General features: G+C 43.7%; 1 protein-coding gene across 1 annotated transcript in view; it reads left to right on the top strand.

The window, feature by feature from the left end:
• Positions 1 to 20,834, top strand: part of TRM82 (Transducin/WD40 repeat-like superfamily protein) — a 64,584-nt gene extending 43,750 nt beyond the window's left edge. The window contains exons 2-10 of the mRNA XM_086521545.1: positions 1,447 to 1,611; positions 1,741 to 1,927; positions 2,545 to 2,601; positions 2,695 to 2,765; positions 19,009 to 19,084; positions 19,170 to 19,229; positions 19,302 to 19,411; positions 19,530 to 19,590; positions 19,858 to 20,834. Of these exons, the coding sequence (XP_086377671.1) occupies positions 1,447 to 1,611; positions 1,741 to 1,927; positions 2,545 to 2,601; positions 2,695 to 2,765; positions 19,009 to 19,084; positions 19,170 to 19,229; positions 19,302 to 19,411; positions 19,530 to 19,590; positions 19,858 to 20,232 (1,162 nt within the window). The 3' untranslated portion in view covers positions 20,233 to 20,834. The remainder of the gene's footprint in view (positions 1 to 1,446; positions 1,612 to 1,740; positions 1,928 to 2,544; positions 2,602 to 2,694; positions 2,766 to 19,008; positions 19,085 to 19,169; positions 19,230 to 19,301; positions 19,412 to 19,529; positions 19,591 to 19,857) is intronic.
• The last annotated feature ends 3,892 nt before the right edge of the window (positions 20,835 to 24,726 follow it).

Here is a 24,726-nt window from a genome sequence, read left to right as displayed (position 1 = left end):
AAACTCAAATAAAAACTCTCGGAGCTGAAAACTGATGCTACGCAGCACTCCTCAGGTGTCCTGGGATGCAACCTCATGCACAGATGCAATGCAGACATAGATTTCCTCATAGGAAAGCATTTGCTTTTGCGGAAAGCACTTAAAAACATTTTGCTTTTTATGAAAACCTTCACAGAACTCATCTTTATTCTTGTGCCTCCATCTTTACTCGTAATCCTTTACCTAGTTAGAATTTCCTCCCAGACCAATGGATTATTCCCTATTTGATCATAGCAGTTATAATACGCGTATTCTTTTAGAATACGGGACGTCCCGTATTGAAATGTATTGTACGTCTTATAACGTTTTCTATATTTTTTCTCAAAACGTATTCTGTTCTAATGTCTTTTGCTAGTTGATCGAGTGTGTTTTAGAGCTTCACATTGAAGAGTCATTGAAGAGGTGCATGACCTGCTTCATTTGTCCTCATTAAAATATCATATCTAAAAATGTTGACGTATTTTATTTTTGATTCTAGAAAACACGTCTAGTACGTGTATTGTACACCGCGTATTAAATGTCCCGTTCCATACCATTGTTGCTATGTATCCGATGCTTCCATCATCCATCTTGTGACACATCGGGAATACCCATTCCTCGGTATCTCCCACAGAACTTACGGAACAACTCCTTCACGATGCTTAATGTCACCCATTATATGACACATCAGAGTTGTCTATTCCTGATGGCTATTATCAGTTCCAGTAGATCTGTAGTTCCTAACTTTAACAGTTCAAGTGTACACATTTAAATATTCTAATTTTACTAAATAGAAATTACTCAAAAAATAAGAAAATAGTTTATAAGCCCCCCCGGCTCCCCCCCACCCCCCCCCCCCCTCTGTGCCCCCCTCCTTCCCTGACAACAGTCAATACAAGCATTCCTGCAAAGAGTTCTATGCAAGTTGCAAATCTAGCCTAGCGAATCTTCTGGACATACAGATACATAGGCTTACAAGGCTTATGTTAGTTGCTGCCAAAAATCTCACGCCTCGCAAACGTGAGCTTCTCACTATCTACTAATTCCTTTCAGAGGCTCAGCCAAATTTTAGGCAGCTCCCTTCTAGCATATCTGTTGCCTTCAAAGCTTTCTTTCAAGTAGGTAGGAGGTCATATGAAATTGCTTCTAAACACAAAAGATTAAAAGACTCAAGAGACTGTTTTTGTGTTTAGGTTTGGGGTTGACACTGGAAAACCAGAGTGTATCCTTTGGCCTTGCACAAAATATATCAACAATGAAGTATGAGAGGCTCCAAGGTTCATGGCAACTAGTTCTTGGCCTATAAGAGCTGTATACTAGGGTGTATTCTCTGTGTACTGTGTATGTGCTCATAAAACATAATTGCATGGTGTCAATTAATTTTTGAGTCTGGTCCTCTCTTTGAGCTTTGTTTTTTTTTCTTTGCAGAGGAAAGTGCCAGGTTGATGTTAAATATCCCAGTGCCCAGTCTCGTCACGAGGAAGCAATAAGAACAATCACATTCAGCGGAGAAGGCAAACTATTTGTCTCTGCGGGTGACGACAAGCATGTCAAACTATGGGACACTGAAACTTGGCAGTGCACTAAGACTGTGTAATATACAAGAGCCATTACAGTTGAAAATATATGTGTTGCTTTTATCATCAATTCAATGTTCTTCTTTTAGCTACAGAGTGCCTCAACTGGCCGACACTGAAAGCTACTTATTTCTCTTTGGTTTAGGCATGCCAGCAAGAAGGTCAGTGCGACTGCATTCAGTTGTGATAGTAAATGGCTACTGTATGCAGACAAGTTTGGAGTTGTCTATGCTATGTCAACAAAATTGCAAGGGGAAGGGTTGGCCAGTTCGGTTGTTTTGGATCAGCCAGTGAATTTGCTTGCACATTGCTGCAGTATCATTACTAGCCTGGTATGATGCCATCTCTGTCCAAGTCAAATTAGAAACCTATTGGTTTTTGGTTATTTTCCTTCGCACTTGATCAAGTAAGAAACTAATAGTTCATGTGAACTGGGCCAGAGAGAAATAAAATAACAGGCATGTATGGGCTTTAAGGAAGTACAGAGTTTGTGAGACTTCTTGGGGTCATAGTTAAAGGGCACATGCGTAGCTCTGCATTGAAGGTAGTTTCTAGTAGCAACTGTGAGCCAGAAGATTGTAGCAGTGTCTGATGTGCGGATACCAGTAACACGACGTTTCACTTTGCTTCTACCAACCCAGTTTTTTCACTGTGGGTAGACTACTTCATCCACTCTTTTGCCTTCCATGCACATGTTAGAGAACATTGAGTATCTCAGCATTCATCCCGTTTTTCTGCATGCCCTTTTTCTGATTGCTTGGCGAGGAAGAATTGCTTTAAAGCCAAGTTCATTCAAGAAGGAACCCTTGCTACAGCTTCAGTGTTTTGTGGGGAACTGTTGTTACGTGAGAAAGAAAAAGTAAATTGAAGATCCTACTATGAAATACAGCTTCAGATCAATTTTATATTCTCACTTCAACTCTAGGTTGTGCGCGCTGTTTGTTGACAGAAGTGTACTGCTGATGGCAAATTCATTGTGACAGCAGATCGCGATTTCAAAATACGAGTGAGCGATCTTTCCTACTATAATGAGCTTGATGTCCTTGCAATTCTCACACTTTTTGAAAAGGATTCACTTAGTATTCAATTTTGCCTTCAGGTCAGCGTCTTTCCCAAAGACCCATTGCAGGGGGCACATGAGATTGAAGGCTTCTGCCTTGGCCATACAAGGTATTTTTCTACTGTCTTTTTGAATATAAACTTTCAAAACAGGGCTCAGACATCTGCTTTTGGAGGGGGAAGAGCAAGCATTAAGCTGATCTTTTGAGTTTGACTTGGTATATCTTTTGGTCATCTATTTTGTATGCACCCATGGGTGTTGAGAGGGCTCCTAAAATGTTCACCTGAAATGCTCTGGTTATGCATTTTGTGTGTCATATATTGGGCGGCGGAACGGATTGTTCTTCAATCACTATAATTCATGCATTTGTTGCAAATAAGGATGTTTAGGCATGTTGGATGGGCACAGATCCAGGTCTCTTTTTTTTTTTTTTTCCTAGAAAAAGATCCTTTTATTAGTTAATGAAAACTGCTCATAGGGCTACAACCACATCTGCAAGAGAGGGCTACAACAAACATGATGGGGAGACTCTCCCAATGAAAAAACAGCATATATACAATGAGGCTAAATCAAGAGATGGGAGGAGGGAAGAGCCACAAAGGTAGTGCCATCTGAGCACACCCTGGACCATGGTGAAAAAAGGCCGAGGACGCCAAAGTCGAAGGAAAGCCTCTCTGCGCTCCTCCATGCGGTCGGAACTGCCTTGGAGTCTCTCAAACTGTCCTCTGAGAGTATAGATCAGCTCTAGCCAAAGATCCCGAACAGTCTCTGCTGGTGGTACTGGGCGAGCCTCGAAGATGCAGAAGCAACGGGCCCGCCAGATGAACCAAAGTGTCAGGCCACTGATGAGCTCCCAACACTCCTCTCTCACTCTGCACCACTCCTGTGGAGTAAGCTTTGTAGCAGGCTGGAGTGTAGGTTGACCCCCTTGCATCACTATCATCCTGCTGGTGCAAGCCAGCTCCCAAGTGCTGTAGCTCTGTGTGCAACCAACCACTGGAACAAAGCGACTCGTCTCGGCTGTCTGGAGTCCCACAACCTCTCCCAAAAGGCTGCCAAGAACTCAGCCGTGAGACCCTCCTCCTGCCAATGAGGTGCTGCAGCGGGACGAGCCTCTCTCTATGTTGCCAGTATGTGACGTCTCAGTCGAACAGTGTACTGAAAGAAAAGGACACTTGGATGGTCTACAGATGAGAAAGGGTCCCTCCAAAGCCACTCTCCAGGATCCCACTGTACTCGTGCCAGTGGACAGCTCTCCCAAGCCCATAGTCTCCAGTGGCCAGTCTCAAGAGCTGCTGGGTCAGGATCTATGACACAAGTCCTCCCACAGATGCCCACCACGCGAATCCTCTGAAAACAGCACTCTGCCACCTGCGGGGCCTCTACTGCAACTCGGTGTAGGCGTCCCTCACCCTGTAGCTCGAAAAACAGGGAGGGTATAGTCTCTGAGATTAGAACCTCCAGTCGCGTGAAGGCTCCCATCTATCTTGGCGCTGTTGACTCGAGAGGTGTGAGCCACTCAGTTGGTACTGCCTTTGAGATGTCCTGACACATGCTCTTCACCCCTCTCATGCCCTGTAGCTGAATGCCCTGAAGCTCCTCTGACAAGCCTGAAAACTGTAACCAGTCACCTAGAGAGCGTGTTGGACCCTCTGCCATGGGACCCTAGGAAACATGAGGCTGACTACCAACCAAGTGGCCTCTTTGAGTGCTATCTCTGAGTGCTAACCATGGGGTTCCAAACAAGGGGTTATCTCAGGCGCCCTCCGTGCAAGTAGGCTGACGCTGCTCTAGGCCTCGCCGCAGTTGCTCCCAAGATCGGAGCAGACTCACAGTGAAGCGGTCCTCCAGTCTCCTGCTCAAGCCAACTCTGCGCATCTCTGTGAAAATCCATCGAGTCGAGGGTCGCGAGGGGCCTCCAGCCCGAGGCACCCTAGCACTAAGCTGCTAAAGGAAGAACTCCTTCTAGGGCTCCTCACCTGGAAGAAGTCCTCTGATGATGAACTTCCCAAGAAGGGCTCTGCTCTGCTGTGTTGAATCGATGATCCCCAACCCTCCCTGAGAACAAGGAAGAGTGATGACCTGCCAAGCCACTTTGGCCCGGGCAATCTGAGTGTGACGCCCTGACCAAAGGAAGTTCCTGATCAGCCTCTCTACTCGGCTGATACAAGAACTCGAGAAGATCCAACAAGAAGTGATGTACCACATAGTAGCCAACAACACCTGGTTGGCCACTAAACTCTGCCTACCAAAGAAAGTCGTGCGGAGCTTCAATGTAACAACTTCCTCCTGATAGACAGGAGGAGGGGAGCAATTTGCTGCTCGGGAGACAAGTCCAAACCAACCTGACAACCCAAGTACCGAACTGCAGTCCCTAGGGGAATCTAAAACCGGCCTGTTTAATCCAAAAAGGGCGGTAGACCTTAGACTTAAACCTTATTTGCTTTCACCCATTTAATTTGTCGCCCACTTTACCTGTACTTTTAGGACACAACAAGAGGGGAAAGGGATACAGGCTGCTAGATTGTACCTGTATGAGAAGACCGACACCAGACTGGCCCCTAAATTAGGCGCCCCTTTCGGTATTTCTTTATTCTTTAACAGAGGGAATAAAAGCTGTGGTTCCCTACAAGCTGCCCCGCACAATCTTGGCTGAATTTCAACTGTTCTGGCCTGATTTCGGCAGCATAACTGTACTAGGACCCTTCACAGTCAGTATTCCCACGCATTGGATGACTTTCCCGACACATACGGACACGTTGCAAAACCTGGCGAGAATCTGCAGCACGCTGAATTCTCTGTTTTCTGCCCTGAAAATGCGCTAGATCACTTGTACAGCGGTCCCCTCGCGTCCCCGAACCTCCTGGGGGTATTAGGGTCCGTTTAGGGCCAAAACCCTAAACCTGCAAAAATACACAGCAGGCTGTAATTCACTGTTTCGGGCTCCGTTTTGCGTGCCGGTCGCATCCGTAGCAAGTCCTCAAGCTCCCGCACCTATAGGGCTACTTGCCCTTTGAATCGGACGAGATTTTGCACGTGAAACCTCTCTGAATCATCTGTACCTGCGGGGGATTAGCCGCTAGCTAATCCAGTACGTGTGCAAGAGGCTCTTGCCTCGGCAATCGCGCATGAACCCACACAACTGTACTTTGGTCAATTGAAAAGCCGACTAGAGGGGCATAACATACTGCCATAGGGGAGAGAGAGAGCAGTGCGTAGCGTGCAGGGCATCACTCCTGGCACTGCACTGTACATAAGAGGGAAAGGAAGCACTCCATAGCTCTCAACCTGTGACAGAAACTGCAAAATGAGCCTCTCTTCTCTAAAATCAGCGTCACTTCTTCATGCATGAGGAAAGTGCACAGAAATGTGCCACTTGGCACATTTACAGGCTATTTCCCGTTTTTTGGTTGCCGCCTAAAAATCTCCCAACCGGTTGCCCAGTTGACTTCACGGCAGAGTAATAAAATGTTCCCCTTGTCATTCCGGAGGTAATGACGCCAACACATTTTCAGGTCCCAAAATAGCAGTTCCCTAAATTTTAGGAGATGCTGCCATTGTATCTTTCTAGGTCATCTGACCCTCTTTGTACACTGTAGCCACACCAAGAACTGAAATGTAGCCTCCGTAGCAAAGGATTCCACTTTGGCTAGTCAATGACCCCACTTTGGCTAACCATAGTCCTTGTCCAACCTTAGTGCTCTCTTGCCCTCAGGCTTTGACTCCCTCTGAACAGTTCCACACTAGCTATACAATGCAGGGCAGTTAGATTTCCTGAGGGGTGTTTCCAAAAAGTGAAAATAAATAAATAATAAGAAAGAAATCAACAAAAAGGATAGATAGTAGTCACATGTGGTGACATACCCCCCTCTTGAAATCTCAAACGTCCTCGTTTGCATCTATGTCGTACATGCTCACAGTCAACACTGGTGTATTCAACACCTGTCGACACATGTACGACACATACATGCTCATTGTCAACCCTGGTGTATTCAACACCTCGTCGACACATGTATTGCCTGCGTGTGAACCCTGTCTCAATGACATAGTGGTAGCTTCGCACTTTCCAATGACAAAATGGTAGCTACCCATTTTGCCACTATCTTTTAGTACACGTTGGATCCAGTAACACTTTCGAGCATACCCAAACCGACAGTTTAAGAATGCAGTTACACATGTACTCTTTAATAGAAGCAATTACTGTATCCTTGACAAACTGACAAGAAATACTCACTTCTATAGCACTAACCAGACTTTTGGACATTCCATAGGAGCAATTGCCAAACTGACAATCTGTACAGCTCTTAACATTCATGTAACATGTACTTCATTTGAGCTCACTTTAAATAACATGTACATCATTTCTTTCAGAAGCCATTGTCACACTGACAATCCATGTAGCTTTGAAACTCAAGGGGTCAAGGGTAGGTTGCAAATCGAAGGCTTCAAGGTAAAGTGATAACACAGTTGGTGACTGTGCAAGTTCACCTTCTTCCATCCACTTAGCATCCATTGGTGGATAGTTTCTGAACTTCACCAAGTAACGCCTAGCAACCTTGCCTTTCACTTTTCTTTCTGTATGTGCCAAAATCTGTTCCGGGACCAAGATCTCGTCAAGTTCCTCGACTTCCGGCTGATGTTCAGTTGGCATATCCTCTGGCACATCACCCACATAGGGTCTGAGAAGACTCACATGAAACGCATTGTGAATCTTCCAACTCTCAAGCAATTTCAGCCTATATGCAACATCATTGATTATGTCGCATACTTGAAAAGGCCCATAGTAACACATGTTGAGCTTTGGAAACAGTCTTTCCTTGCCCTTCATCTTCTTTAACCTTGCCTTTTCAAAGCGTAGAAGCACCCAATCACCAAGTGAAAACACCACTTCACGATGGTGACGATCAACTGCTTTCTTTTGCTTTGCCTGAGTCTTTTCGAAGGCCACTTTGACCTTCTTGTACATTTCATCCATGTCCTGAACATACTTGTCTGCTTCAAATATCTTGTCCTTTGTATGCAGTATAAGAGGAACTTTCTTGCCACGTTCAACTATCTCAAAAGGTGCCTTGCCAGTTGATGAATGCACTGTATTATTGTATGCATACTCCACCAATGGCAAATATTGCTCCCACTTTCCTTTATGGTCTGACACATAGCACTTCAACAGATCTAGGACAGTAGAATTTGCCTCTTCTGACTGCCCATCTGTTTGAGGATGAAATGACGAAGAGAATTTGAGCGTTGTGCCCATATTCTCAAACAAGCCTCTCCAAAATAAACTTGTCATGCGTGGATCACGGTCGCTAACAATCGACTGTGGCATGCCATGATACTCGAAAATATTGCTCATAAACAAGCGTGCCATCTGATCTGGCTTTATCTTCTTCCTGACAGGAATAAAATGAGCCTGTTTGCTGAATCTGCATATGATGGTCCAAATACCATCATTTCCTGTGTGCGTTCTCGGAAGATCAAAGATAAAATCCATAGCAATACTTTCCCATGGTTTATCTGGAATAGGTAGTGGTTGCAATAATCCTGGTGCCTTTTGCCTGTCAAACTTGACCTTCTGGCAAATTAGGCATTCTCGCACAAAGGCATCCACATCTCTTCTCAATGTAGGCCAGTAGAAGAATGTCTCAACCGCTTTAACTGTAGCATCGATACCACGATGCCCTGCATACGGTGGGACATGACTCTCTTCCATAACTTTGCGTCGCAATGGCTTTGTGACACACAATCTGCCATGCATCATCATGAACCCGTCTTTAAGAAGATAGTGTTCATGACGTTGTCCATCCATTAGCTGCTCGAAGACCCTTGCAAAATCTTCATCATTTGCATACTGTTTTCTCATTTGCATACTGCAACCCAAAGTGGAAGAATACGAGGAGACCCTTGTTCCTGAACAGATTTTGGCACATAGGGATACGAAGAAAGGTAAAGTCCGAAGGCGGTTCTTGGTTAAGTTCAAGAACATTCCTGCATTTGATGCGAAGTGGATGGAGGAGGACCTAGCAAATACTCGGATTGTGAAACTTTACCTCGATGCTTTGGTTTAGCATAGTCTACTCTAAACGGAACCCAGAAATTCAGCATGGCCGGAGATCTGGTGCAGTGGGATGCACAAGAGGGGAGTTACTCCGCTCCTTTGTCAACAGATGCCTTGATTTTGATACTAAAGTCACTGATGTCTCTTTGAGCTTCAGGGATATTGAGAGCTGACAATATTCTGCTGGATGACTTTATGAAATGGAATTCCTGATAATGATACTGATTTGTTCTTGACTTCTCTTAAGTGCAGGAACTGATAGACGAAATGACTGCAGCATTTTGTTCTGATTGATCTCGAATAGACATGGTTGCAATAGGGATTAGTCAATTGGACATCGATGAGGTCCCGATTGGATCTAGATGTGATTGCTAGCTACATTGCCGATAAATCATGCTTTAAGATCCGAATGAATGTTGAATGTCATGTGATGTCCTGTGATGTCGTGTGATGTGACTCTCGATTTGGTACATGTGCTAGATGTGTGTTCCTAGTACGTAGGTACTAACAGTCAGTGTCTGCTAAGACGGTTTATGGCTTTTGTCGGTTTTGTAGGCATAATCGCGGTCGATTACAATGCTTTCAAGAGGGGGGTATGTCAGAAAGTGATGACGTGGCGGAGAGCAGAAACCCTAAAATTCTTGCAAACCCTAATTTCTGCCAGAAACCCTAATTTTCGGAAATCGTGGAGGTTGAAAAAAAAATTAAAAAATATATATATATATATATTTTTTTGTTTTGTTTGAGCGACGCAAATCTCAGCCTTTTTGAGAGAGAAAGGCATAATTGCTTTTTGTTGCTCTCATTGAGAGAGAGAATCTGCTTTTGCTTTCAAGCTTTTGGGGCTCTGCTTTTTGGCATTCCTTGTAATCTTTATATACACGGTTTAGGGCTCACTCTGCAGAGCATCTGGACGCAGAGTCTGAGAGTGAAACCCTAACCGCTCTTGTACTTTGACATTGATTAATACATAAAGAAATACTGAAAGGGGCGCTAGTCTTTGGGGCCAATATCTCTAGGCACGGAACTCCGCCGGGCCAGTGTAAATCTATTGTGATCTGTGAATTGTTTTGAAGTGGTTACACCTTCTCTATGGCAAGAGGGGTCTACTATTGATTGCACAAATCTCTATAATGCTTGGACTTGCTGACGATGTCGACGACGACGAGGACGACGACGACGAGACGGGCTGAAATCTGGAAACGTTAAGGCTGAAATCTGCAAATCTTTATCTGCTGAATCTTGACTCTATGTCGGTGACGACAGTACGACGACGACGCGCTGAAAACGCAGATACTGAAATCTGCGTTTTTCGGGCTGAATCTGCGAACTTTGCGTGATCTAACCGTGCGGCGAGGATCTGCTGCGGGAAGGTGAGATCCGCGAGGTTCGGGGTTTTAATGTGGGTATTGACTGCTGAAAATTGAAAACGTTGATGCTAACTGAGGTCTTGTCGCGAAGATCTGCAAAAACGCTGAGGTGTCTTGCAAATGCAAAAATGCTAGGGCTGAAAATCTCCTGCTGCGGTGGAAATCTGCTAATTGTTGTAGAATCTGCTAACGCTAGTGGATCTGCTGTCTGCTGTGGTTGCCGGGGCCGATCTGCTGTGCAAAAACGCCAGGGCTGGTCTATGGTGCAAAAACGCCAGTGTTGATGCTGTGTTGCAAAAACACTAGGCCTTGCTGGGGGGGTCTTGCTGAGAAGTTGCTTGTTGAGCAAGGTGCTCCTGTTGCCTCTTCTACCAGAAAGTGCTAGCGCTAGGTTTCTATATATACAAACTTAACAAAATTGCCCTACCTAGTTCACAACAAAAGTCACTTAAAAATAATAAGTGAAAAATGTCAAAAATAGGGAAAATAAGTTCTGTGCACTGGAAAATGCTCCTAATGGGTTTTGATGGAAATGCTGATGATCATGCTGTGTGCAACCAGAGGATATGCATCTAATCTAAGTGTCTGGACATGCACGGTCTGCGAACAGACTCACAAAAGTGCCAGATCACTTTCTATTCTAGACTGACTTGATTGAATTGAACCCTTGTCATGCTGTAGCTTGTCCACGGACACATAGGGTTGGATGTGTCACGTGACATCCCCTCCTTTTGAAAGTGAAGTATTGGTACCGAACTGTATGGCGTTGAGGGAGATCGCCAATAATATTTTGAATCTTGGAAAGGACTCTTCGCCGGCCCACTCTGATGCGTGGGTCGTGCGATACTTGAACTTCATAAAGGTCTGCAAAATTTTCTTCTTTGGGCCGCGCCGAGATTCACACAAAGTCATCTTGAATGCTTCCACTTCGTCTATAGTCTTGCGTCTACCTTCTTGAAGAATCTTCGAGGCTGAAAATTCCTGAAACCACTTCCAACACAAAAACGTGAATATACCCATTCCATACAAAGTGAGTGGAGAAAATCTCGTCTTCTCTAAAGACTGTGCATGCAATGTAGATGAACAAATAGACGGAGTGCCAACCCGTTCACCACACATACGCAAACAATGAAATCGAATCTTGTGTTTCTGATCTAAATCAATCAACTGTGGCAAATCACAATGGACATGCTCATGCTTGATGCTCAATCTTTCTTGTGCTCTCTCTATGACTGTGTCATGCCAAGGAAGGGACATGGAATGTGAATTCCTTGGGTGCATACTTTTCAGCTTTTCATGAGAAATCCGCATACATCCGTGCTCATTCATGAGTGAATGGTGCTCAACGTACAATATGGCATGCCTATGAAAAGGGATCACATAAAGACGCTGACTAAAATACAGGAAACGATCACAAATGAAACACTCGAACAATGCTTGCTGACTATCACTCGAACACATAATACTTCTTTGGGGGGTTCTTTGGACCTAGGCTCGAGAGCCAAGATCGGTTCTTCGTGATCGATCGAATCTTCCTGTGAGGGTTCTGTGGACCTTGACTCGAAAGCCAAGATCGGTTCTTTCTGAGGGGGTTCTGTAGACCTCGACTCGAGAGCCAAGATCGGTTCTTCCTGAGGGGGTTCTTTGGACCTAGGCTCGAGAGCCAAGATCGGTTCTTCGTGATTGATCGTCTCTGCAATGAGGTTCGCTTCACTAGAGAAAGTATCAACTAACTTATCATCCTTGTGAACAATCGCATCATCTTCATGCAAATCATCATGCTTGTGATTATCATTCAAATCATCATGCAAATCTTCATGTGTGTCATGCTTTGGAGAAGAAGAGATTGAGAGAGTCTCCTTTTCCGGAATCTCTTGCATCTGTGCCTGCACTTGAGAAAAGAGTCGCAACATCTCTTGCATTCTTGCTTTGTTCTCGCGATCAAATTTTGCTTCTCTTTCTTTGCGCTCACGCGCTATGGCTGCCATTCTGTCTTGGTACTTTGTCTTGGTACTTACGCTCTATGCTGTCATTATTTCGTCTCTTTCTAACTTGCTGTCCATCATCATCTTGTCGAAAGCCTCCATAGGAGTTAGTGCAATTCTTTGCGTAGATGGGGAAGGGGGAGGGTCAGAAAAACCTCCCGGTGGGGAAAACTCTTCTTCACCACTCCCATGCTCACCACCTCCATGCGAAGTATCCATTCCGCTTCGGGTGATGACCATCCACTGAAGTCATGGGCAACGTAACCGCGAAACGTTTCACCCCGAAACGTGGCGTTTCACCCCGAAACGTTTCACTCTAGGCTAAGACCTCACTGAAACGTCTGACCGAAACGCCAATTTTGTGTATATATAGAGTTATGTATAGACAAAATAGGTGTTCACAGTGCAGTAAGTAGAGATACATGCTATGTTAACCTTGAAATAGCATATACATATAAATAAATAACTTTTTAATGGCCAAATTCTCTTAAGGAATTTTTTTTTTTCAGCCGTTTCACTTCAGCCGTTTCACCCTGTAGGTGAAACGTTTCGGCCGTTTCACCCGTTTCACGTTTCAGGCCTGCTAAAACGCGTTTCGCGGTTACGCTGGTTGTGGGTTCTTGTGGGTTCTTGTGGTCTTGGGTTCTTAAGTTCACGAGGAACTTGGGTTCTTGCTTGAGGTTCTTGAGTTCTTGCAGTTCTTGAGGTTCTTCTTTCGCTTGCAATCTGTGTTAGAGAAGGATCTTCTCTTCACCCGAGTTCTGCTCTTTTTTGCGGGCGCACCCCTTGGCGGCCTTGCGCTCACACCAAGGTTGCTTTTTCCCACCTCATGTCGATTGACCGGCCGCTAAGTGCACGGTCCGCTCTCTATGAGTGAAAAGAGGCACAAGGGGAGGCTGGACAAGCCCTTCTTTCTTGGGTTTCCTGTCACTCTTCAAAAACACGATTAGGAATCGACACGCCCAAGAAACCTTGGGTTACGTGCGACTGCAACAAGTAAAAAAAATTATGTGGTTCTTTCCTTGAGTGATACTGAACACTGCCAAAGCTCTGATACCAATGTAAGGTGCAGCGGAAGTGAATGTTGAACTTTGCTCCAAACTGTGCTCAAGGATTCCTTTTTACTTACGGAAAAGTGCAATGGATACAAACAAAGTGGATGAACACTGTGAATGAAGGTGCTGAGACTGTGAGATAGAGAGTGAAGAATACGACACCAGAATGTTTTCAAACCCTCCTCTAAGGGCCCTTCTCTCTATGGCAAGAGTGGTCTACTATTGATTGCACAAATCTCTACAATGCTTGGACTTGCCGACGATGTCGACGACGATGAGGACGACGACGAGACGGGCTGAAATCTGGAAACGCTGAGGCTGAAATCTGCAAATCTTTATCTGCTGAATCTTGACTCTATGTCGGTGACGACGGTATGACGACGACGCGCTGAAAACGCAAATGCTGAAATCTGCGTTTTCCCGGCTGAATCTGCAAACTTCGCGGGATCTGACCGTGCGGCGAGGATCTGCTGTTGGAAGGTGAGATCTGCGAGGTTCGGGGCTTTTAATGCGTGCATTGACTGCTGAGAACTGAAAACGCTGATGCTAACTGAGGTCTTGTCGCAGAATATCTGCAAAAACGCTGAGGTGTCTTGCAGATGCAAAAACGCTAGGGCTGAAAATCTCCTGCTGCGGTGGAAATCTGCTAACTGCTATAGAATCTGCTAACGCTAGTGGATCTGCTGTCTGTTGTGGTCGCCGGGGCCGATCTGCTGTGCAAAAATGCCAGGGCTAGTCTATGGTGCAAAAACGCGAGTATTGATGCTGTGTTGCAAAAACGCTAGGCCTTGCTGGGGAGGGTCTTGCTGAGAAGTTGCCTGTTGAGCAAGGTGCTCCTGGTGCCTCTTCTGCCAGAAAGTGCTAGCGCTAGGTTTCTATATATACAAAGCAAAATTGTCCTACCTAGTTCCCAACAAAAGTCACTTAAAAATAATAAGTGAAAAATGTCAAAAATAGGGAAAATAGGTTCTATGCACTGGAAAATGCTCTTGATGGGTTTTGATAGAAATGCTGATGATCATGCTGTGTGCAACTAGAGGATATGCATCTAATCTAAGTGTCTGGACATACACGGTCTGCGAACAGACTCACAAAAGTGCCAGATTACTTTCTATTCTAGATTGACTTGATGAACTGAACCCTTGTCATGCTGTAGCTTGTCCACGGACACATAGGGTTGGATGTGTCACGTGACAGCACAGCTTGTGACCATCCTTTGGAGAGTCAGCGTCATTCTCTGTGGGACTGCCCTATGACACAATAGGTTTGGCTTCGGGTCCTTCAGCTGATGTCAGCTCTTTCCACAGCGCGACAATACACATGGGGGGTAGCTGCTTTGTCTATCCGCACGGCATAGTAACAGGGAATGGCCGTTTTCAGGTTTGCGTTCCCCGTTCCCATTCCAAGTTCCCGTTCCGAATCTCCGTTCCGTGTTTCAAATGTGAGTACCCGTAACAGGGAATGGCATTTTGTTCCGCGTTCCCGTTCCGTTTTCCCGTTCCTGGTAACTATGCCGCACGGGCCCTGCACTATAGTTTGAGCTATCCTCCACTAGCAGGATGATAGTGATACAGGTTGATCGACCTACACTCCAGCCTACTACAGAGCTTACCCCATAGGATTGGTGCAGTGAGAGAGAGGTGTGCTAGGAGCTCGTCTGTGGCCTAGCACTCTGGTTCATTTGGCGAGCCCGTTGCTTCCGCATCTTCGAGGCTCGCCTTGTGCCACCAGCAAAGACTGCTTGAGATTTTTGGTTGGAGCTGATCCATACTCTCAAGGAAAAGTTTGAGAGACTTCAGGGAAGCTCCGATTGCATGCGGGAGCGCAGAGAAGCGTTCCTTCGACTCTGGCGCCCTGGGCCTTTCTTCACCATGGTCTGCGGTGAGCCCAAATGGCACCACCGTCCACCTGTGTGGCTTTTCTCTCCTCCCATTTCCTGATTTAGCCCTCATTGTACATATGTTGTTTTTTCATTGGGAGAGTCTCCTCTTATGGTTGATGTAGCCCGCTCTAGTAGAGGTGGTTGTAGCCCTATGGGCAGTTTTATTAACTAATAGAAGGATCTTTTTCTTTAAAAAAAAATATAAGAATGCTTCAGGAACTTTATAGGTTATGGTCAGTTTAAAGTTAATATAAAGAAAAATTACATAGTTGATGGATAAACTTTCAAATGTTGCAAGTAGACAATATAGGACGAACTTGGCCTATGCATAGGGATTAGAGGTAAGAGCATAATGATTGTAGCTAAGAAAGAGTAGTAGGAGGTAAGGGCCAAGTATGAAATTGGCCAATGACCTCTGCGTAGGTAGAGGACATTGCACAGAGTATGTGTGGGATTATGGGACTAGGATCATCGTCATGAAGAGGCTGACAATTATTGAGCATGCTCTTTGAGTCGGACATCTTAGGGCTTGAATGTTGCTAGAATCACATTGCTAATAAATTTTCATAGTCTTTTTTTGTTATGTGAGTGAAACTTTAAATAATGTAGTTACTGGGATTGTTCTATTCTTCCTTGTGGTTCCCTGAAATACAAACAAGGCTAGTTTTGTGTTGGAGTTTGTGAAGGTACACCCAAGCTTTGGAGGTGCTAAAAGAGCCTCTCATGTGGAAGTGTATCAAATGGTCTGCTGAAGTTCACAAAGCAGCAATGTAGTCTCTTCTTGCGTGCTTTTGCCCCATCAATGATGCAGCACAAAGTAAAGACGTGGACGCGGGACAATGACCACGAGTATTGCGAGAAGATGGCTCGTGGCGAGGATACGGATGTATGGAATCGGATGGTTCCAGATTTGTTGCTAGAGCTGGCTGATTACAGAGAGAACCTGGATTTCCACATCATGCGCCTGGACAGAGCATATGTTATTCTAGGAATTCCATGGTTTTATGATAAACAAGACTCATTGTATATAGACTATGTACATCACTCTCTTGTTTTGGTTAGGTAGGGTATGCCTCATGTATCTGTTTCGCTTTGTAATCAGATTTCTGTAAATAATGGTTTTGCAATACGAGTTGTTACTGCTTTGGAAATGTATAAAGATACAAAGTCTTATGATCTTGACTTTTATCAATATGTACTATCTGCTTGGTTTGATTCATTAGTGCTTGGTACTTCTGTCATTGAATTTCGTAAAAATGTTTCATGTTCTTCTGTTGAGCTTGGGGATTCCGACGAATCCAACCTTATCCGGGAAATCATGACTGATTTCAAGGATGTTTTTCTTGATGATCTACCTCGTGGCTTGCCGCCTTCGAGAGGAGTAGATCATGGCATTGAGTTGGTGGCTGGTAGTCAGCCCTTCTCAAAGCAATCCTATCGGTTCAACAAAACCGAGGAGGACGAGATTCAGCGGCAGCTGAAAGATTATCTCAACAGAGGTTTTGTTCGGCCAAGTAAATCTCCGTGGGGAGCACTAGTGTTACTCTCTCGAAAGAAGGATAACACTATGTGCTTCTGCATGGATTACAAGGGGTTAAACAAGTTCACTGTCAAGAACAAATATCCGCTCCCACGCATGGACGATCTGATAGATCGACTCCATGGAGCGCTGTATTTTACGAAAATAGACCTGCGATCAGGCTATAACCAGATATGTATCAAACTGGAAGATATTCCTAAGATAGGTTTCCATACGTATTATGGTCACTATGAGTTTTTGGTCTTGCCTTTTGGTTTGACCAATGCTTCAGCTACGTTTCAACAGATGATGAATGATCTGTTGAGACCGTTTCTGGGCAACTTCGTTGTTGTATTTCTCGATGACATCTTGATCTACAACCGAAGTTTGTCTGACCACTTAGCGCATATACGCACTGTTCTTGAAGTACTGAGAACTGAGAAGCTTTATGCTAAGGCTTCCAAGTGTGAATTCTTCAAGAAAGAGCTTCTGTACTTGGGTCACATTATTACTCGCGATGGAATTCGCGTCGACCCTGAAAAATTGGATAAAGTGCAAAATTGGCCCATTCTTAAGAATGTGCGCCAAGTAAAGTTTGTTTTAGTCTTTACAGGATTCTTTCGCAAATTTATCAAGGATTACTCTAAAGTTGCTGCTCCGCTTACACAACTCTTAAAAGGAGGGGTGAAAGGGCCGAAGACTTCGTGCCCTCACCGTAAAGGTAATCTCCCTGTTGTCTGGAATGAGCTGTTGTGAGGACTCCAGAGCCAGCCAAGCATAACGATCTCATGAGAGCTCCCATAAGTTGTGTATGAATTGCTCCAACCAAATTTTTCTTGCAAGTTGAGGACTTCCAATGATGCCCGGAGCACGGAGTACTGTGCACCATCATACCACTGATCTCGTAAGAGCCTCCACCACCGGAAGAGGCTCTGCTCAAATGATTGTATGGGGAGAAGAGAAATGAAATGTTATATTAACGTCTTCGAAAGGCCAAAATGACCTATGAGACCAAAAGATTACATCCATGTGTGACTCTAGTACAATGTCTAGGGAACATATTTTTTTTATAAAAATGAGGGCATCTAGAGTGGGTAAGGTATATAAGCCTACCCTGCATCTTCATCATCCTCATCATCAGCATCACATAATATATCATCTCAAAACATATGGGGAGGAATACAATGGAGAAAATATACAATGGTGATCATCCCATGAACTCTCTAATGGGTCTCTGCAATATGGCCTCAATGTCCTCCCTAGCTAGTTGTCTAGGGGGGCGTGCTCGATGTTCAATGATGCTCCGTAGCCTCCGACGTATCCTCGTCTCTGAGAGAGAGAGAGAGAGAGAGAGAGAGAGAGAGAGAGAGAGAGAGAGAGAGAGAGAGAGATTCCATTGTGACGAACGGCTCCCCACCTTGAGTAACCACCGTACTTTTAACTACGGTGGTTGCTTAAGGTTTACAGAACCGCAGGTGATCTATTTGGCCGCCTTCACCAGATATCTGTTCCTCTCTTATGTCACTTGTGCTGCTTGGGATGGCTTCTTTCCTTTCGTTTTGTTTGCTGTTCTTACGCATGTATTTTTCTTTGTTTCTCATGGTTTCTGTTTGTTTAGCTTGCTTGCTTGTATGCGCCTTATTTCTTTTGTGTGTGATGCTTGTGCTTGTGGATCTACATGTGCTTGGGGTGAGTGTGTATGATTGTTAGTGATTGAGGTGTGTGCGCGTGTATGTTTGCCTATTTTGCTTGTTTACTGCTTGTTCTTTTTTGTTTTTTTCTCCTGTTTGATGGGTGATTTAGGTTTGGAATTGGTTTGGTGGGTGTGGGCTGGTGGGTGTCTTGGGTGGTTCATGCCTCGCCTTCAGATTTGCACCATATACTACTTCTGCTTGCAGGTTGAAGAATGTCATAGCCTTGCTGATTGTTGCCAGGGATGGCTAGAGGCGCTCTCTCTCCTGGATTTTTGGTGTAGAGTCTTCTTGTGGCAGTGATGTCTCTTTTATTGGGATGTGACATTGTATATGGCCTTGGAGATTTGGAGTTGGCTATCGAAGATTCTTTAATGGAGTTTTCGGCCTCCTCTGGACTCAGGTTGGCTTGTTTTCGCTTCAGCTCTCTGCTACTTTCTTCCCTCACTCCCCTGCTCCTAGCTTTTGTTGTATCACCTATCTTTTGTAACTTTGCATCACTGGTAGTTTTTTCCCTATGGTTTGTAATCATTGATTATCTCAGGGGTTTTTTCACTATCAGGTCCGTTATGTGTGTTGCCTATGGGCTGATGTGATGCCTTCAGGCTTGTAATTTTGATTACGTAATACAAAATGGGTACCAAGCCCCACTTTTTTGCGCACGCACACACACACACACACACACACACACACACACAGACAGAGAGAGAGAGAGAGAGAGAGAGAGAGAGAGAGAGAGAGAGAGAGAGAGAGAGAGAGAGAGAGAGAGAGAGAGAGAGAGAGCCCATGTCTGCAGCTTCGTGTCGTGTATTGCTTGCATAGATGTCGGCCTCAAGTCACAGCTTCTGGTTTCCGGTGGGGGAGATGGAACGGTAAATTTGGTGCAATAAAATCATAGAGATTAAGTTTAGGATCTTTAGTGGAGCCAAGTCCAACTTTCTTTTGTTGCTCTGTAAGGTGCGGTTATGGGAAATAGAGACAGCAACACTTTTGGATACAGTAGATGTTCGTGATGAGGTGCCGTCTAGTATAATCCCTTTCTTCTAAGGATTTTGATGGGTATTGCTGAATTGTTTCTAGTGCTGACAGGTAGGTATTGCGGATGGGAACTTTGAGAGTGATGCTGTCATACAAGCTTCTGCTATCACTTGTGTGTGTGTTTCGTGTGATGGTTCACTCATTGCGGTGGGAGTTGAAAGGTGAAGCTTTGTTGTAAATTTCTGCTCTTTCTATTATCTAACATGCTACAGGTTAGGACATGACCTTGTTGAGTTGTGTCATATATGGTTAGCTGATCCAGTTTTTTTCTGACTCCAGTTTAGATGGAGTGCTTTTCTTGAAATGTGACCTCAAATCGAAGAGATTAATGCTCTTGCAGGTTTGTACATCATCCGTAACAGTTAGTTGATGAAAAAGCACACTCACTGTCATTTGTAGGGAGGAGCCATTGGTAACATTCATCCTTACTGTGATTAGGCCATGCATCTCTTATTGCCCTTCATAGAAATGGATAATTTTGGTGCTTTCTTTTTCATGTGGTTGGTCACACTCATGTCCCTGTGTTGAACTAGGTTATAGTTCTTCACTTAACCTTGCTTTGCAAAAAGAAAACCTTGATTTTTTGATCGATGCGGTCTTGGTGCAGAAGCTTGTGCTTGCAGAGCATTTCTGCCCGACCAGCATGCAGTTTGACAAAAATGGGTGGCTATGGCTAGTGGCAGGTGCAGCGCAGAAGACCGACTCATGTAAGGAAAATGCAGTTACTTGGGTAAAGGTGGTTTCATCTTCATTAGATGACACTCCGGTCTTTACGCCTGTGGAGCTTGAAAGCATTCCTGGTGGCAGTCTGCTCTTTGAAACCTTGGACGGCACTGACTCAGATGTGAATAAGGCATTTGCCCTTGCTGAGGCTGCAACTATTGCTATGAAGAATGAGCTCTCCAAGCGGCAGTATTCAAATGAGCACAGAGAGTTTCGGAAGCGATTGCGAAATGACAAGAAGCTGCAGAGGAAGGTCTAGAGTCGATGTTTTGCAAAAATGCATGCTATATTTTTCCTTGCAATGCAGGGCATATCTTGGTCATGCACAGGATTGCAGAAATTTTTTTGAAGCTCAATCATCCAGGGTCACCAGGCTGCCATCTTGTGGAACGTTAGCAGCACTAAAACCAAGGATCAATGGCTATCCCTTGGGTTTTACAGATCTGTGAAAATTGAAAAATACAAAGCAAAAGTAACGCTAACAGGAAGAAATAGGGTTTGACTTTGTGAGAGAGCAGATGCATTACAGGATAAGGACTATGCCACCACATGATGGAATATTTCTGTTGAGCGCCTTCACAAACTCTCCTTTTGTAGTGCTGTGGCTCTTAACCAACACGATATACCTTGCAAGCCAGAGGAAAATTCCTAGCGTGAGTCGCCTGAGTTGGTCCAACTTGGCGACTTCATCAGAGCTATTTTATCCATCTTGAAACAAATTATTTAAAGGCCAATGTACTAGAACTCAGGTTTTTGAATGCTACTCTATTTGCAACTGGAGTCTCACTCAAAGCTATTAAGTTTTGCCTGTTCTTGTGGGTCTATCTGCAATTGATTTTATAGTGAAGAGGATTTCAATTTTGTGGAGTTTTGTATCTTTGCATGTGCAATATAAGGTGGAGATATCTCTGCAATTGCGCGGGAGATTCACTAGTTATAAGAAGGGGACACCACTTGCGAGCAGGAGCTGGCCCTTGTATGGGACCATTCTTTGTAAATTGTAACTTCTGTCTTGTGTATAACATCCCTTCTTTACACTCTGTGTTATCATATGGTAATGCTAGGTGAATCCTCAAGGTGCAAGTGTCCTCTCGAATCCCCGTTGGAATGGGAAAACGGTTTATCACGTACGTGTTGGAAAGGGAGATGTAATGCTTGAGCTACACGAATTCTGCAAGTATGGTCGTTTGCAACTAGGCCAAATCTGTCTTAGTGTAGTCTTGGCTTGCTTAAGTATGGCGATACTTTCTAAGACTTTGCAAAGTTCATCGGTTATTACTAGGGTGCTTGTATGTGCATTTTAACTTAGTATAAGCTCTATGTGGTGAAGTATGATATCTCTTTTCACAACCAATGTGATATTTGAGCACCATAATTTGCAGGCAACCGTGCTCCGTGCTTGAGAAGTGATGAGTATCAGAAATACATGTAACTAGCTTTAGATGAAGCTAAATCTGATGTGAGGCTGTGTGTGTGTGGTGGGACACGTCTCTCATTGTATATAGGGTAGATAGTTGGGTAAAACCTTGGCAGTTCATCCTCTTGCATAGGCAAGGCATACATTAGAAGTGGTAAATCTACTATAGTTTCAATAAAGTGCATCACAATGTCATTCTCACTCAGCATCGTCTTTCTCGTTATTTTAACCAAATTGAAAAAATGTTTGAGAGGCTGTCCTTGCTCACTTACGGTCATTCTGGTGATTCTGCTTCCGTTGCTTGATGCATTGTTCTCTAATAAAAGGGCTATTCTGTGATCAAGTATCTTTCTAGCAATTTGCAATGTTTGAAGGATTGACTTGAATTTATCTTTGATTGCCTTCATACATCTGTAAGCAAGGTAGTTCACGTCCGACGAACATGATGTCTCGTCCGTCCCGTTTGGTGGTTTTAACGGCCATTACAAAAAATCCTCAAGCTCTCCATTGCATAAACCTCTCAAGCTCAAGTTTCAACCTTCAAGAGTCAAGCTCTACACCTCTCAAGTGTTCTATCAGTTGTCTAATTGTCTCAAGTGTAAAACTTAAGCTTAAGAATTGTGTTTTTTTATTTTTGAACGTACGTAATGATGTCGTACGACATAAAGCTTTCTAGTTCGATGAGTGCCGCACGTCTTCGTACGTGGACAAAACATGTGTGACTGTACAAGGCCACCTTGTCTGTAAGTAGGTCGATTTCCCAACAAAATTTCTAAATGGATCCTAAGATTTCGTGTTCATTGTAGTCATCTTCCTCATTTTGAGACTTCCATTGACATCTGCCTTTGGGATCATGTACTCGGGGATCCTATATATATTGGGATATTTCGGTAGCTGGCATTTAGCTTGATCATGGATTAAAAAAAAAAAAACTGTCCACTTAGCTCCCATCTGTCTTGCTCCCACATACAACATTTCAAATCTTCTCAGATTTGAATAAGCATCATCATCATTTAAGCAGGCGTGAATCTGAAGCTTCTAAGAAAAGGTGGTAACAGTAATGTAGCCACTTCTCATGGTTCTTCTGCGAGTGGTAAATCACATGTTCCTAATGCTTCTGCTGACAATAATTCATCTAGGAATTCTGGTGATAAGGGAAAAAGAAAATGCGTTGCCATTATTGTAAAGCTAATGATCAGTCGATTTATTATGACTAGGATAGAGCACTAGATAGAACCTTGGTAGCTCCTCGTCCTTTGTAGGGATCACGTATAGTAGTACTGGTGAGTCTGATACTACCTAGATGTAATTGAGAATAATATAATTTTCTTATTGCATATCTTTCTTAGAACTCTAACCAAGGGAAAAGGAGTTTTTAAAGCATTCTTTTGCTCTCGTAGGTCATTTGAGCTCTTGGTCCCAAAATACTAGACATGTTCTCCTCTAATAGATTTGTGACCCTATGGTACATCAATCTTCTAGCTATCTACATCTTTACCAATGAGCCTCGATCTCCATGCAGATATCCTACTTTGAACAAAATGCCCAAGCTCTAGATGTTCATTGTGGTAAGCTGCTTGATTTGGAGATTCACCAACCAATCATCCTATGTAAAAGAAAGCCATGATATTCTATTTAGCATAGGAATAACAATGGGAAAGACTAAAAAACTACATGTTTTCTATCATGATAAGTTATGATCTTCCATTGCTTGATTTCTCATTTAGCCCCAACGTACAACATTTGGTGCCTCTCCACATCCAAATATGCAATATCATCTTGTAGAAAGATTTCAATTTAAAGTGCCATTTTTTGGCATAGGCTCATGCTCAATCTCAGACATTGATTAGAAAATTCAATGGTATGGTACGAGCCTAGCTTTGTTAGCATAGATTTTTCTTTATATTTACTAGTTAAAATCTGCTATTGTTGATGGGATGCCAACTTACTCTTTTGGAGGTACTTGGTCCTATGCTTCCTTAGTTTGATCCAATGGTTTATTGGATATCTGGCTGATCTGACGGACCTTGAGAGCCAAGGTTTTGAGTGGGCTGAGCGCCCCTTGAGTGGATCTAGGAGCCAAAGAAGGTTCATCATTATCTTCATCATCCTTTTTATTTGAGGATTCCCCAGCTGCATCTTGGTCTTTGTCCTTGTCAACTTCTTTATCTTTATCCTCATCATCTTTTCTACATTTGTAGTCAAATGCTTTATGAGGGCATGGTTTGCTAAACCACTTGTATATGTGTTTCAATTGTCCCCTATATCATCTTTTATAGTAGTATCCATGCTCTATGGGTCTTTCAAATTTAGAATTAAGCATCCCTTTAAGTCAAAGATATCCACTAAGGATTGATAGTTGTACTTGTCAAAATTTTACTGTTTTAGTACACCATGGAGCTCTTTTAAACTATTGAGGGTTGTGGTCTTCTTATCCAATAAAACTTCTTGTGCTACCATGTCCTTTGTGAACCTCCCTTTTTAAACATTTTGGCTTGAATTGTAAATTTGCAATTGGTCGACTTTCTGTTGAAACTCGGTGTTTGTAGTCTACTCCCTTTCACATTCATCTTCAATTAGACATTCCTTAAGCCAGAGGATTTCCTCTCTTTGACTTTTTGACTTGATAATATCTCTTTCTAGTTCTTGCTCTAGCTTAGTGACATTGGCTTCTTTGTGGAACTCTAAACTTTCATCATTTGAGCAAGAGAAATCACTATTGTGATCCACCCAGTGTGGGTGGTGGCAACACACCCATTAGTAGTGGTTTTTGCATGTGTTCTTTTAGTCCGGTATGTGAGTAGTGGGATATTAAAACGCACTACCAATGTTTTTGAGGAGTTGATGACAAGACTGCCAACCAGCCTATTCTTCTCAAGAGCTTACAACCTATCAACTAGTCTCTCTTTGATATTAGCAGCAACAAGTGTAGCCTGTTTGGAGGTGCATCTTCATCTTGGGTCCTTTCGATGTTCGATGGTTGTCACTGGCATTTTGCCAGGAAATAGAATGACCATGGTAGCTGAAGTGATACTACCTCCCCAGTTGTTGGTTTTGGTTTCTTTTTCATAGGAGCTATTGCTGATTTCTTTTTCCTTACACTATTTTGGTTCCATAATTCTTTAGTAATTTTTTGCTTTTTTGTCGTTCCGATTTAGACGTCCTTGCTACATCCTTTTCCAGATCTATTTTTGTTCCTTATGTGACCAGCACTATCTCCTTCATATAGGTTTTTAGAACCACTGCCTTGTCTTTGTAGGGACTTGAGGCCCACTCAATTGTAATATAGACAAAACTTTCCAAAAAAAAAAAGAGAGGGAGAGAGAGAGAGAGGAG

This window comes from Adiantum capillus-veneris, chromosome 1, assembly GCF_014529385.1.
Source record: "Adiantum capillus-veneris isolate H3 chromosome 1, ASM1452938v2, whole genome shotgun sequence".
Lineage (NCBI taxonomy): Eukaryota > Viridiplantae > Streptophyta > Polypodiopsida > Polypodiales > Pteridaceae > Adiantum > Adiantum capillus-veneris.
This window is presented reverse-complemented; position numbering and strand designations above follow the sequence as displayed.